The sequence below is a fragment of the Rhineura floridana genome, chromosome 1, assembly GCF_030035675.1.
Source record: "Rhineura floridana isolate rRhiFlo1 chromosome 1, rRhiFlo1.hap2, whole genome shotgun sequence".
NCBI classification, from domain to species: domain Eukaryota; kingdom Metazoa; phylum Chordata; class Lepidosauria; order Squamata; family Rhineuridae; genus Rhineura; species Rhineura floridana.
The window spans coordinates 207,712,949-207,728,952 of NC_084480.1; the positions used below are offsets into that span (position 1 = coordinate 207,712,949).

The following is a 16,004-nucleotide window of genomic DNA, read 5'->3' on the forward strand; positions in this document are numbered from 1 at the left end:
ATGAATCAGCAAATGATAAAGAAGAGAAGCCTCACTTCAGGCAACAGGTGCATGACAAGATCTAGGTTGAACTTGCCACCTCTGGTCATTTATCAGGAATTAAACAGCTGTGATAAGGAGGATGACATGTATCAGGTGTTCCAAAAGCTCTCTGCACTTCATGACAATTTGCAAGATCCCCTGAAGGAACTGCTGCTTCGGTGTGCTTGTGAAGACCAAGAAAAACGTATGTGCATACATTTAATATGTGTACATTGTTGGGACTAGGTTTGCCAACATTTTTGCTGGTCCTAATGTGTGCATGCAGGCCGCTATTAAGGCAAAAGAGCAAGGGGCAGTTTTAAAGAAGTTGGCAACATTAAAGGGGAATACAAAAATATTTACTGAAGAAAATGGGAGATTTCTGGCATGCATAAAGCTCAATATCAATAATGAATTGTAAAATGGACCACATACTGGCAATGTTTAAATAGTTCTGACACAAGAAAGGTACAGGTGTGCAAGTTAAAAGGTTATGTCTAGCCTTAGAACTAACCAATATTTATTACATAAAGATGACACCTCTAGGTTGAAGGAGATGATCACCATAGGGAAATAGTATTATACCATGTTTTCTCATACTAATATAGTAGTTATGTGGCAAGTTCAGAAAAGAAGAAAAAGAACGCCTTGAGTCACAATTTCTTAGCTGCTATAGCTTGAAAAGTAGTGTCTAATTTTTAACAATGTAGAGGATAATGAAGGCCAGAAACTGCTTTAATAGTACTTTGGAAAAGGTTAAAGAAATGTCTGAAGAGGGATAAAGAAAGGATTATATTTCAATAAAATTAATCCTCCCTAGATAAAGAAAATTTTAACACTGCCCATCTGGAAAAATTTCAATTCATTATTTTGGGAGAAAAGAGCATTTAATTTGCTTGAATCTTTTTTAAAGAGGTGTAATAGTAATATACTGACTAAAACTGTATGAAAGGGGATTGGAAACAAATTCCCACATATGCCTTCATGAATGGACATACAAATGACAAGAGGTACTCAAGTTGTGCAGTTTGATTTGAAGAATCTTGATGGTGCATTGCCATGATAATTTCTTCTCCATTATGATATATGCAAAGTTGAAATATATTTTCCTTTCCTATCCCTCCCCAATATATTATATAGCCTACCTCTAAGAGTGGTACCACATCATCAAATTATTTTGCTACCCTAAGATAATGGCCTTGTCTATTGTATTTCATGTATATTAAACTTGTGCAGGTTGAGTTACAGAAACATTACCAGAAGTAAATTGTATGGACACTATAATCTGGATGACCTCCTGATAATTGTAGACTCAAGCCAATTCTTGCTATTCCTACCAAAGGAAAGGATTTACTAATAGGTGGAGGGAGGGAACCCTTGCAGTTTAAGAACATACCTATAGCCAACATATTTCTATCAAATTTTAAAAAGCAGGGAAATTGGGCAGCTATAGTGAATGCACCAGGGAAGTAGGAGACCTGACTAGGAGGGGAGGGGGAAGGAGGGAAAAGGGGGATGGGAGGGAGAGGGGGTAGGGGAGGGAGAGGGGGTAGGGGAGGGGCAGGACCATTTGAGACAGGCCCATAGTTGCCATGGAGGCCATGAACTCTGGAGCTGGACCTGAGGCAGCCTCAGCATGGATGCTGAAGTCACCGCAAACCACCATTCTGGTCTATGTGAAACTGACAAAGTAGAGGGAGTGGAGGAGATTGGGTAGGTGGGCACTGGGCAGAGGGAAAGCCCCTTTCCTTCCCAAAAGGAAAACATTGTGGACAGTATAACTGGGGGGGGGTGTGACGCCCTTCCCTGGCTCTCCCTGTCAGGTTCCTACCTGCGCGTGGCTACTGCCTGTCACTAGGCACCACCAGGGACTCCACCAGTCCGGACTGTCTTTTTTTATTGTTTCTCTCCCCGCTCTAGCACAGATCTCAACAGATCCCCCTGCTAGGCAACCACCAGTCACGTCCTAATACTAGTATTCCCAGAGACTCTGAATACTGGTATTGTTATTATCTTCACCGCTGCCACCATTTGTTACAGTTTCCCTTCAGCCTTGGTCATTACCTTACCCTCCCTTCTGGTCTGTGAAACCTCAGCCAAGGATCAGGTCTTTGGTAAACCAAATTAAGTATTTATTAAAGATAACAAAGCTAACAAGATTAACAAGATTTCTTCTTAAGGCACATAAGCATATGGTTTTACTCAATACTAATCCGAACTCCACCCCCCTCCTTCTCCACTCTCTCCTGGCAAACCACTCTCTCAAACCCACCAAACAACCCACTCTTTCTCTTCTCCCCCCAGATTCCACTCTCACTCTTCCTTTTATACGTTCAGCCATTTTAAACACTCAGCCAATCATCTCGCATTCTACTGCCCATTCACTCCCCCTCCTCTTTCACTCCACTTACCATGTATCTTCTAAACAACAACACTTACCATATACACATTAATATAGGAACATCACATTCCCCCCCCCTTAAAACAACGGCAGAGTATTATTCCTGTTCCAGGATTTATACGTCGCGTTAACAAATAAAAGTCTCTATGGGGAAAATGTCTTTCTTTGTTCCTCCGTCTGGTCATGTCACTGCAGTCCCAGCCACTTGCCTGGAAAGTCCATCGGCCAGTACATTGTCCTTGCCTTTTATGAACTGGAAGTCCGCTTGATAGTCCTGTAGGGCCCAGGACCACCTCTGCAGCATAGTGTTATGTTTTTTCATAGTCTGCAACCATAACAAGGCCCGATGATCCGTAGTCACTGTGAATCTTCGTCCCCACACGTATGGGCGCAACTTGTTCAGTCCCCACACGACCGCTAGGCACTCCTTCTGGACCGACGAATAGTTTTTCTCCCTCGGCGTCAGCTTGCGACTCAGGTATGCCACTGGATGTCTGGTGCCTTCTCTCTCCTGCAGCAAGACGACTCCCAGCACCAGGTCCGACGCATCCGTAGCCACGATGAATGGTTGCTCATAGTCTGGTGCTATTAATATAAGTCCTTGGCACAAGGCTTGCTTCAGTAGATCAAAAGCCTTCTGACATTCATCCGTCCATACCACACGCTCAGAACACTTCTTCTTTGTTAATTCATGCAAGGGGGTTGCTATTTCCCCAAAATTTCTCACAAACTTCCTATAAAATCCAGCCACACCCAGAAATGCCCTTACTTGTTTTTTGGTTAAGGGGATCGGCCACGCTTGTATTGCCTCCACCTTGCTCCATAAGGGGGTGATTTTCCCACTCCCCACCTTATGTCCTAAATAGATTACTTCCTTTAGTCCAAACTGGCATGTCTTAGCTTTTATTGTGAGGCCTGCTTTTCTTAAGGCCTCCAATACTGTTGTCAGGTGTTGGACATGCTCAGGCACCGACTTGCTAAAAATGGCCACGTCATCGATGTAGGCCACTGCAAAATCTGACATGCCTCGCAACACCGTATTGATTAGCCTCTGAAATGAACTTGGTGAGTTCCTTAGTCCCATGGGTAAGGTCACAAACTCATATAACCCATCTGGTGTACTGAAGGCAGTTTTGGCTCTGGATTGCTCGTCTAGTTCCATTTGCCAAAATCCTTTACAGAGATCTAGTGTAGAGATAATGGTTGCTGCCCCCAATAACTCTAACATTGCGTCTGCCCTAGGCATAGGATACGCATCTGGGACAGTAATTTTATTGATTAGCCGATAATCAATGCAAAACCTTGTCGTTCCATCTTTTTTCGGAACCAGGACAATACTTGAGGCCCAGGGACTGATGGATTCCCTAATCACTCCTAATTCCAGCATATCTTCCACCTCCTTTTTGATCTCATTCAAAACTTTCCCATTCACACGGTACGGAACAGATCTGATTGGGGCATGATCTCCAGTATCAATGGAATGTATAACTATACTGGTTCGGCCAGGTTTGTTGCTAAAGAGATTCCTATAGGTTTTCAAAACTCTCAGAATCTCTTCTTTTACTTCCTCCTTCACCTCCTCTGACCATTCCACTTGATCTACCCCTCCTTTGTCTTTGCTTTCCTGTACCAAATCTGGAAGTTCAGGCCCACTTCCCTCAGGGAATAAGGTAACTTGCAACACCTGTGCATCCCTGGTATGGTAAGGCTTCAACATATTTACATGAACCACTTTGCTTTTGTTTAATTGGTCTGTGGTGATTACATACGTCACTGTGTCAAGCCTTTCTCTGATGGTATATGGTCCTTCCCAGTTAGCCTGTAATTTGTCATGTTTCCTGGGTATGAACGCCATAACCATATCTCCCACATCATACACACGTTCCCTGGCTGTTCTGTCATACCAGTAACTTTGCTTCTGCTGTGCTTGACCCAAATTCTTTTTCACCACCTCCATCATTGATGTTAATTTATTGCGGAATTCCAATACAAAATCTACTACAGATGTTTTGTACTCTCCCAGGGTTCCTTCCCATGAATTTTTTAATAGTTCCAAAGGTCCCCTCACTTTTCTAGTGAACATGAGTTCAAAGGGTGAGAAGCCTGTTGACTCCTGAGGGACTTCTCTGTATGCAAATAAGAAGCATCCCAACCGTTCATCCCAGTCTTGTGGGTGATCTTGAACATAGCTTCTGATCATGCCCTTCAAAACGCCATTGAATCTCTCTGTTAACCCATTAGTGGCGGGATGGTAAGTAGTGGTCTTTAGATGTTTTAGACCACAACATTTCCACATACATTGCATCACTTCTCCCATGAATACACTGCCTTGATCCGTCAGCACTTCATGAGGGAAACCCAGCCTCATAAAGATTTTTAATAAAGCCTCTGCCACTACAGGGGCCTCTACAGATCTTAGTGCTTCTGCGTCTGGGTACCTGGTGGCAAAATCCACCACCACCAATAGATATTTCTTGCCATGCCTTGTGGGTTTGGAAAAAGGGCCCACCAAATCTATTCCCACTCTATAAAAGGGTTGTCCAATTATAGGAAGGGGCTTTAAGGGTGCCTTAGTCTTTACTCCCCTTTTCCCCACCTTTTGGCATATTCCACAAGATAGACAATGTTGTTTTACATCTTTGGAGATGTTTGGCCAATAATAGTGTGCTGCCAATCTCCTCTTGGTCTTTTTTATTCCCAGATGTCCTGCACATGGGACATTGTGGGCTACCTCTAGCAATCTGGTTCTGTATTTGCTAGGTACTATCAATTGCTTCACTGGTTCACATTCATCCTTTCTCTCAGCAGGCATCCCCAGTCTATATAAAATCCCATTCTCACACACAACTTGATTCCTCAGTTTGTCAGTGAAAGGAATCTGTTGGGTCAGAGCTTGTTCCTTTATCTGCTTCAAACTTATATCTTTATGCAGCTCTTCCCTGAATCGCTCTGCTTCTTTCTTATCAGAGACCACTTGATACAGTTTGTCTCCTTCAGCAGGCCTGCTAGTGGCTGCTATGGTGACCTGAGGCGGGTTAACAGATTCCACCCTGTTTGTTTCAGCCCCCCTTAATACGGCTTCTTTTTGTCTGCCAATTTGCTGTCTGGTCACTACATAGATCTTTCCTTGGGCGCCCATTACATCTCTTCCCAGTATTACTGGTTCTTGTTGCTGGGCATTAATGCCTACTTTATATCGGCCCTCTCGGCCTCTCCAAGTCATTTCCACCAGGGCCACAGGCAAACTTTCTGGTTGACCCCTCACTCCTTGGATAGTCACAGTTTCCTGAGGTAATATTACCTCAGATTTTATTAAATCTGGCCTCAGTAATGTCTGAGCGGCACCAGTATCAAGCAATGCCCAATAATTTGCCCCTTGTACACTCACTTCCTCTCTCAGACTTGAATCAAGGTCTGTTACTTCTGTCCAGTTTATCTGGCAGAATTGAACCTTTTTCGCTGTTTCCAAAGCCTTGGGCTCTGTTTTCACTGCCCTTGTCTGAGCAGGATTACTAATGGGGTTGGCAACCTCACATTGAAAACGTAGGTGCCCCGGTCTACCACATTTGTAGCATAATTTCTCCTCACTTTTAGGGTACACAGATCCACTCTGGGGTGTCCTGTGCCCTTCAGATTTTACTGGAGGACTCACTCTCTGTGGTACCACATCCCTTCTGCCAGTGTTATATGGTCTGGGTTTAAAATCTCTTGATGTTTTCCCCAACCAGCCAGTTCTATTAGAGGCGAAGTGATCCGCCATCTCTGCGGCCTCCTGCACCGATGTAGGGGAACGGTCCTTGACAAGGAGCCTTATTTCTGGTGGTAACTGATGGTATAATTGATCCAGTATCATGAGGCTTTTCACCTCCTCCACAGACTGAGCTTTTGCACTTGTCAGCCATTTCCCAAATATGTCCATCAGTTTTGCCCCCAGCTCCACGAAAGACCTCCCTGTCTGTATCTGGCAGTTTCTGAAAAGCTTTCTAAAATAATCAGGCCCCAGTCTGAATCTTTTGTAGACTGCCTCTTTAAACTCAGCATAGGTGACGGGCCTGTCTGAGGGGAAATATTGGTATACCTCAGCCAATTCCCCTTTAATCAGGTTTGATAAATACTGCATGTATTTATCTTCAGGTAGCCCCCACAACTGAGCTGCTTTTTCAAAGGTGCTGAGGTAAATTTGAGGATCTTGACCAGGCTCATAGACAGCAAAGTCCTTTGGAGTAATTTTTATTTTTGCTCCATCTCTGTCCTTTCTTGTTTCATCAGAATGAAACTTCTCTCTTTCAAATTTTAACTTTTCTACTTGTAATTCGGCATCCACTCTCATTCTCTCAAATTCCAACTCCCTCTGTTTTTCCTTCTCTGCACCTTCCATCCTCAATCTCTCAGCTTCCAACTCCCTCTGCTTGTCTTTCCCATCAGCTTCCATCCTCAATCTCTCAGCTTCCAACTCCCTCTGCTTGTCTTTTTCCTCAGCCTCCCATCTTAACTTCTCTCTCAAGTACTCTATATAAGCGGGATTGCTTAAATATCCTTCTGGGGTCTCTTCCCTGACAGGTTGTTTTTGCTGGGCAGTTGCAAATCCTATAAGTGCTACCCTCAATTCATCTACCCCTTTACCCTCGTGAGGTAAATTGAATGTTATGCACTTCTCCACCAGCTCCTCTCTTTTCATTTTTATGTATTCAGCCATGGTGTTTGAGTTCACTCACTCTTTGCCACACACTCTTTGCCAGTCACTCTCACAAGAAATCTTGTTTTGTTATTTCTGTTTGCCACACCACTGTTCTGGATTCTCTAGTATTCGTATCTGGATTCTCTGTTGTTCGTATCCCACCGCTACTGCCACCACGTGTGACGCCCTTCCCTGGCTCTCCCTGTCAGGTTCCTACCTGCGCGTGGCTACTGCCTGTCACTAGGCACCACCAGGGACTCCACCAGTCCGGACTGTCTTTTTTCATTGTTTCTCTCCCCGCTCTAGCACAGATCTCAACAGATCCCCCTGCTAGGCAACCACCAGTCACGTCCTAATACTAGTATTCCCAGAGACTCTGAATACTGGTATTGTTATTCTCTTCACCGCTGCCACCATTTGTTACAGTTCCCCTTCAGCCTTGGTCATTACCTTACCCTCCCTTTTGGTCTGTGAAACCCCAGTCAAGGATCAGGCCTTTGGTAAACCAAATTAAGTATTTATTAAAGATAACAAAGCTAACAAGATTAACAAGATTTCTTCTTAAGGCACATAAGCATATGGTTTTACTCAATACTAATCCGAACTCCACCCCCCTCCTTCTCCACTCTCTCCTGGCAAACCACTCTCTCAAACCCACCAAACAACCCACTCTTTCTCTTCTCCCCCCAGATTCCACTCTCACTCTTCCTTTTATACGTTCAGCCATTTTAAACACTCAGCCAATCATCTCGCATTCTACTGCCCATTCACTCCCCCTCCTCTTTCACTCCACTTACCATGTATCTTCTAAACAACAACACTTACCTTATATACATTAATATAGGAACATCACAGGGGGGTCCCCCACCATTTTATTCAATAGCAGACACATGTAATCTCCCACCCAAATTTAAACTGAAGCTGACCCTGGCCACATCCACACCAGACATTAATTCCAGTTTAAACAGTCATGGTTTCCCTCAAAGAATCCTGGGAAGTGTAGTTTATGAAGGGTGCTGAGAGTTGTTAGGAGATGCCCTACTCACAGAGCTACAATCCCCAGCATTCTCTGGGAAGAGGGGCTGCCTGTTAAATCCCTCTGGCCACTGGAGCTCTGTCAGGGGAATAGGAGTCTCCTGATTAGCCAAGCCAAACAGCTGTTAGGTTTTTAGAACATTGACAGTGGGTCCTTACTGAGCATGCCTGTGCTTATTGACTCCAATGTTAATTTTCTTTAATTAATTAAAAATAGGCCATGACATTTTTTAAACTTTTAAACTGTGGAAGATGAAGGTCAGTATCAGGCAAGGTCAGTAATAGGACTACAGGTCCCCTGTGAACATGGCTGATTTTTAATTAATTTCAAAATATTATGAGACCACTCGACATATTATGAGACCTGTTGGAAAAACGTCCAACAGGGGTCTGGGTCTGTTGTTTTGGACTTTAAACTGACGATTCTGTCTGAGTGTTTTATGTATCACCTTGAAAATGTAAAAGGGTTGTTAAGCATTTCTGAATTCAGGACTATAAGTTTTATAGGAGTTTGTTTTGAAATGAGCGGATGAGAAGCAGCAGAATGGTATGGGGGGTATTTTCAATTTAACATGGCGGAATGCAAAAAATCCATGCTGGCTATAGTATACAGCCACTCTCTAATTCACTTAACTAATTCACATGGCTTTAAAGGTGATGACGATGCAACACCTGACACTCATGCATCTCACCCAACTTCAAGGAACAATGATAGCAGCCATCTGTTTGTTGCCCTGGGCCCTATATAATGCCCATCTTTGACAGTGGATCCTGATCCCTGTGTACCACCTGATTGCCTGGAGGGAGCAAAGATTGGTATATTTGTTACCAGTGGTACTCACATACCTGTTTTAGTGGCTGAACACATCTCACATGAGAGCTGTGTGGAATAAAAAATTGGAACTTTGATTCAGACTGTGTAAGTGCAAAAGGGGTGATGGGAAGGATGGCACTGTCAAAGTACTGGAAGGATGTGTCACAGGATGTTCCGAGAAACTGCTGCTGCTTAACCGCAAGCAGATAAAGATGTTTATGTAATGATAAGTTCTGTTTCTTAATAGGCTAGAAACAGCTGTCTTGTGTTTTTGAAAATCACTATATGTATGTGCTGAAAAGTGCTTGGAGGGAGAGAACTCTTGGACTTTTGTGGTGTCTCCATGTTTGTCTGAATTACTCTCCAAGCAGCTGCTTGCTTTGTTTTAATAAAGTGCCTCTGGCAGATCTGATTCCACAGCTGGCATACCCATGCAGCCACTATACAGGAGTTTGATCATGACAGATGCCAGCCTGACCAGTTGGAGAGCTCACTGCCAATTTAAGATGGTCCAGGGCAACTGGTCACTGGATCAGTTGATTAGAGCTCTGAGCCATCAGATTGATCCTTCTAGCCTTTGCTGATAAGAGAGAGTCTAATAATGTTCTGATGTACACAGTAAATGTGATAGCCAAGGTGCACAAAAACCACCACACAGGCAGAGCTTGGAAAAGTTACTTTTTTGAACTACAACTCTCATCAGCCCTAGGCAACATGGCCACTGGATTAGGCTGATGGGAGCTGTAGTTCAAAAAAGTAACTTTTCCAAGCTCTGCACACAGGCACACATTCCAGCAAACTGCAGTGGGAGACAGACCTATTTTTTGCCTGAGCAGAGATTCATCTAGCCTCCAATGAGGGTGAAATTTTTCACGGCTCCTTAAGAAACCTAGACCTAACACCATCACCAATATACTTAAAATGAACAATTCTTGTTTTCCCCCATTCCTCTGCAGGTTATAAGATCTCCTACTTTAACATATTTATGGCGAATAAAGACCTACCGCAAGAGGCTTCCTGTTCACCACAGCCAGACCACATGCCCCTAATAAAAAGGTTTTTTTCCAACAAGATTGCCAAGGAGCATAAAGCCTTCGGAGTGTACAGACAGGATGCCCCATTGGCAACTGTAATTGCAAGGTAAGGTATTATAAAAAGGTTGTTTTTGTAATTGTGTCTTTTCATTATTTAGGAACACTTGTATCCTGTGCTTTCTCCTTGATTTCTTGGGTACACTCAGAGGGACCCCCCCAAATAGCTAATAATATTCACTAATAGGCAAAAAACCTTTCAGTTTAAGAACGTACCTATAGCCCACAGATATTTCTACCAAACTTTAAAAAGCAAGGAAATTGGGCAGCTATAGTGAATGCACCAGGGAAGTAGGAGACCTGACCTCCTCTCTGAGATATTGTACTGCCCTACTAATTTGTCAAAATGCAAACACCATTTGGGTTGGTTTTTCACAGTCCAATCCACTTCCTGTGTAGCTTGGAAGAATTTGGTAACATGTGCCATGGGGTATTTTCAATTTAACATTGCGGAATGTGAAAAATCCACACTAGCTATAGTATACAGCCACTCTCATGGCTGTATAATACATACAGTCTCTAGCTGGAAACCTATTACAATGTTAGGAAGCTGCCTTATATGGAGCTAGACCAGTGGTCCATCTAGCTCAACACCATCTACACTGACTGGCAGTGGCTCTCCAGGGTTTCAGGCAGGAGTGTCTCCCAGCCATACCTAGAGATACTGGGGACTGAACTTGGAACCTTCTGTATGCAAAGCAGATGCTCTACTTCTGAGCTGCAGCCCTTCCTCATTCCATTACATAGAGAGATGAATTCCCTGCCACCAGATCTTGTGCAGTATTGAGAGAGAGAGAGAGAGAGAGGCACTCAAAGGAAAAGTGGCCTCTTCCAGACCACCCTCTTTCCCTTGGATTGGGTCAATAATGAAGTTATTCCAGAATTATTTTGCTATATGGCCAGTCTATTTTCATTTTGTTTCTTCTCCAGTAATCAAAAGCTATGTAGACACAGAGACTGCAAACGTATTTAAAGTTATTAATATGTGACATGCCAAGAGGTGTTTGTCTTTAGTTTTCTAGAAGAGGTAAGCAACAAGGTGATGAAAACTTGAGTGCTCAGATTTTTATGCTTGTGATATATGGACAAGGAATTTCTGAACTGAAATACTGAAAAATCTGCTGCAAGTATTTGCTGGCCCAAATGATCACTGTTGTAAATGAACACCGCTTACAATGTGGCCCCAATGCAATGGAAAGCATGCAGAGTCCTCAAAAAACAAAAAAGCTAAAGACCACTAGTCAGCTGTTTAGCAGGAAAGGGGGAGCCAAATCTAGCCCCCCTTCCGCTCTTGAACATCTTATCTAGATGCTGAACAAACATGCAGCACTTAATTGCACAGATTATTCTTCAACTAGAACTAGGGATTGTGACACTGCGGACGACAGCACCACCCCACTCCAGTGCCACCACTATATGGTAGCCTAGCAGCAACAGGTGTAGCAATAAGTGTCTCATCCTAGTTCTCTTTCCCTCTCTAATTGACATCAACCATGCGTGTGTCACCTATGGCAAAGGATGCAAGATTCCCACTGCCTTGCGGCAGTCTCCTTAGAAGTAGGGAAACAGCCAGCTGAATTCCAAGTCTCCTGCTCTCCCAGGCACGTTAACAACCAGCAGAGTAGCCCAAACAGTCTAAGCAATGTGCGGGGACATCAAGCCCTTCAGGGTGTCCAGAAACCAGTACAGCGCAGAAATCCAATGCAGCAGTTTACTCGAAAGGAGTATATAAAATAAGGGAAGGGGGAGAAACAGCAAGTATGCCGATTAAAATTGCAAGGGGGAGGGGCACACTATACCAGAATACTCCAACTGGTCAGGCAGTTAGTTAAAATGCCTTTTGCTTAAACTCTGAAAGGTATCTCTACCTGTGAATATTGGAGCCTCCAAAATATGAAAAACTAAATGAATGGCTAGGAAATAATCAGGTCACACTTTATTATGCAATGGCTCTCTGGAACAGAACACCCTGTGCAATTTGTACCTGTTAAAACACTGGAAGCTGCGGAACAAAATAGAATCCCAAATATCAGACTCTAGTGCTTTTTTCTTGTTACACAAAGAAGCTCTTGAAGTGGATATGGAACTGGGAACTACAAATGTAAATCCAAGAACTTTTCCATTAAAAATGTTTTCCCTTTCAATGTGTGGATTATGTATGTGGCCTTGATGGTTTGTTCTCCCCCTGCTATTTTTCTCTTAGATATGCAGAACCTCAGCGCCTCTTTTGATTTCTCCCATCTTTGCACATCAAGCTGGAATTTATCTTCCTTGCCCTAAGAGCTACAAATGCTTGTTTGACTGGAATATGTATGGAACACTTTATGTCTCAGTTTATTAGGCTATGAATAATATTCTTAAGGTTTAAATCCATCTCAAAATGTAGCTTGCATGCACGACAAGGAACTGCATCAAAACAGTGTTCAAAATACCTGTGTAGGTTGCCCCAATATATTCTGCTTATTGTCCTGTAGGATTTGAAAATGGAACTGTTTTAGAGAATATTAACTGAATTAAACACTCCCAATTATATGCAGAATTTATATTCTAAACCAAAATCTGATGCAGATGTTTTTTCAGAGTGGGGTTTGTCATTTTCTCTGCACGTTATTTTTCTTACATAAATCATCACATCGATTTTTGCCCTATATTTTTTGGGAGGTGGCTGGGTAACGACGATATGGGCTCCTGTATCTTTTCCCCCCAAAAAGCAGGTTGGGGGTGTGATTTTGATGGGGGGAAATGACCTAGCTCCAGGCTACAGATGCTTTAGATTTAACACACACCATTCAGAAGACATTCATGTGACTGAACATCGCCGGTGGTTTGACTTTGAAAGCATGTTCATCATGGTGTACTGTAATCCCATGGAAGTGCAGAAAATGTATTGGGTGTAAAATTAAGCCTCATGAGAATCTCAGCGTTCATTTACAAATAAGAACATTTCTAGCCTTTAGGGATGTGAAGATATCCTCCAATGTGTAGGTGGGGAACATGTGACATTCCAGATGTTGTTGGACTCTAAACTTCTATCACCCCCAGCCAGCATGGTCAATGGCCAGGAATGATAGGAGACCAACAACATTTGGAGGGCCACAGGCTCCCCATACCTACTTGCAGGCAATGCTTGGTGACTCTCAGAAGCTGAAGCAATGCTGAATAAAATTGCCCATGGTCAACAGGGCTGGGTTTCAGTACCCCAGCATAACTCTTTGCTCATCCTCATGATCAGTAGAAACAGAAGGAATTAGTAGGAGAAGCAGGGGTCCAGAAGAAATGGGCATGTTTACTACAAGTCAAAAAAGCTTAGCAAAACAGTGACCTTTAAAAAGTTAGCATGATTTTTAGGGATATCTAAATAAATCTACAGATCCCTATAAATATTTCAGATTAATCTAGACAAATTTGTAGATTCAAAGTTGCAATAGGATATATTTAGCATTTATTGAAATCATGTTATGCCCTTGAATACATAACAATGGTTGAAATTGTACACATAGGTGCAAGGCACATGAAGTCCAATTATGCTCTGATATACAGACTGTTGAACACTTGGGATAGGCTTCACTGAAGATTCAGTCATGGACAAATCTTATCTTACAGGTTCCATTCCATATCTATAAAATCCAATTTTTAAATTACCTGTCTCAGTGTTAGTATGAACATGAATCAAATAAGGACTATAAATAATTTTGTAGAATAGAGGCACTATAGAAATTATTATTCATTTTACCGATGTTAACTTTGAATAGATCATAACATGTGCATGAATTGGAAGAATAGCTTTTAGTGTGCAGTGTGGTGAAAAAAATTAGCACAAGGATAAGCAAAACTTACTCCCAGATCTGTAAACACCTACCCTACTAAATTACTGAAACATTATGGCAGAACAGAGAATAATCCAAGTGAAAGATGCAATTAAGTTTACTTATAGCTGGGGTGGAAGAACCTGTGGCCCTTCATGTTGACAACAGCTGCTATCATCCCTGACATTCACCATGCTGCCTGGGGCTGATGGGAGTTTACCAACAATTGTAGCGCCACAGGTTCCCTCCCCACTGTTGGCTTACAACAAAAACTTAGGTAGAACCACATGTGCTATAAGATCAGATTTAGCTAAATGCTAATGACCAAACTAGGTAAGACAGAGATCCATGATTTGATCTCAGGTCTCTTTAACTTTGGGCCAATAGCAGCCATGGAGGTTCCTCCAACAGAGATTGGGACCATGGTTGGTATAGCCTACATACATGTATGTTTTCCCTAGGTACAAATTACAGCGGGCGGGGGGGGGAGGGTTCAGTAGAAAAATGGTGCAGGAAATAGCCAAATGCTAACCCTTCTGCAGCACCATGACCTCCATCTGGATCTCACAAATAGATCTCCATTATCTTGTCTAGCTTGCCCTTAACATCTGCTGAACAAGTTGCAACTCATGCAACGCACATATGATTCGGGGGTGGGTGGGTTGCAGAATGAAACTCTTCAGTAAACCTTCACTGTCTCACACACATCTCCTTTCAGCTTTTATTGTTTAATTTTAAAGCCTTCCATTCATGGTTTCAGACTGTATAGATTCCCAGCTTTATGATGAGATATTTCTATTGATTCTGGAATCAAATATAAAGACCAAAGATACCACAAGTGCCTACCACAGTTTTCAAAAGGACTGTATTAACCCAAGACACTGAGCAAGTGTTGTATACCAAAATACTTTCAAATACTTTTTAAATACTTTTTTTTTAAAAAATTCAAATTTAAAAAAAAAAAGTATTTGAATTAAAAAAAAATACATAAAACTGCTATAAAGTTGTCAAGTATTTGTTGTTACCACAGGCGTTTGTAAACAAAAAATTTTAATTCAATTTTTTTACTAACCCAAATGCTATCTTCTTTTCCCCCTCCACAATAGATGGACACCCAACAGTATGTCAGGCCACTATGACAAGCAATCAGTTATTCAAGAGCTTGCAAAATTTGGTGATATTGAATCAGTGACCCCTTTTGGAAGGCAAACAGTCATCGTCATATTCAAAGAAATCTGCTCTGCATGCAAAGCAGTGAGCGCTTTCCCACCTGATTGTCCAGAGAGAGGTATGCGATGTTTTTGGCATCACAAATTCATGTCCAAGTATAAAAGATCGAAATTCCAAAAAACAAAAAGCTTTGTGACATTAGCAGCAACTGTGTCATCAGTACATTAAACGGATTACACTTGTCAGTATCAAGGCACAATCTGAATATGTATCCAAAATATTAATTTAATTAGATTTTTTTTCTTAAAGTAAAATGTTTTACAGAAATTTTATTTTGCCTGGTTGGCAAGAAATCAGAGCTTTGACTTTTTCTGAAAGAAGCTCGTAATGGCATTCATACACTCATCAGATAGCCATCTTTCTTTGAGACATTCACACTCTTGGGAATTAACTTCATGAAGCTTCTCCTTTTCAATTCCTCGTATTAACTGCTTGGAGATCACCAAAGACTGGAGAGACAGAGAGAGAGAGAGAAAATGAAGAGCCCACAGTTAGTGTGAAACATGCAATTCCAAGTAATATTTGTATAAGGTGAAAACTATAGTCTGGCATGAAGAAATGGCAGAGCAAATTCTCTTCCATTTATATAGGAGCAAAACTACTGCCACATGTGTCCTTGATAAGACATACAAGATGAAAAGCAGGTGGGGAGCAGCAGTGTAAGACACATAATGTTGGTCTCTCCATGCCTTTCTGCTTGTAAGTTTCTGCAGCATAATCCAACAGATTTCACACAGTAGAAAACACTCACCAGAGTTAAATTGCCAAATGTCATTTAGTGTCAATAATAACCTCAGTAAGAAACAAATACCCTGAATCCATAAACAGATGAAAGAACAGATGTTACTGTTAATGGGATTCAAACAGATTGGTCAATGTCTGATTGTTTGTGGATTGGATGGTTGTAGGGTAAAGTATTTAGACAGCA

The 16,004-nt window shown here is 42.1% G+C and overlaps 2 protein-coding genes across 10 annotated transcripts in view; one reads left to right on the top strand and one right to left on the bottom strand.

Moving 5' to 3' along the window:
* LOC133377235 (testis expressed protein 56-like) lies at window positions 1-15,244 on the top strand. Its single transcript, XM_061610846.1, has 3 exons — window positions 1-226; window positions 9,906-10,089; window positions 14,953-15,244. The coding sequence occupies exons 1-3, from the start codon at window positions 1-3 to the stop codon at window positions 15,242-15,244; spliced, it is 702 nt and encodes a 233-aa protein (XP_061466830.1).
* The window catches only part of ECI2 (enoyl-CoA delta isomerase 2), a 65,113-nt gene continuing 62,568 nt past the window's right edge, over window positions 13,460-16,004 (bottom strand). For all 9 annotated transcript variants that reach the window (XM_061591138.1, XM_061591141.1, XM_061591097.1 and 6 more), the window contains one exon: window positions 13,460-15,525. In XM_061591138.1, coding sequence (XP_061447122.1) covers window positions 15,370-15,525 — 156 coding nt within the window. In that variant the 3' untranslated portion in view covers window positions 13,460-15,369. The remainder of the gene's footprint in view (window positions 15,526-16,004) is intronic.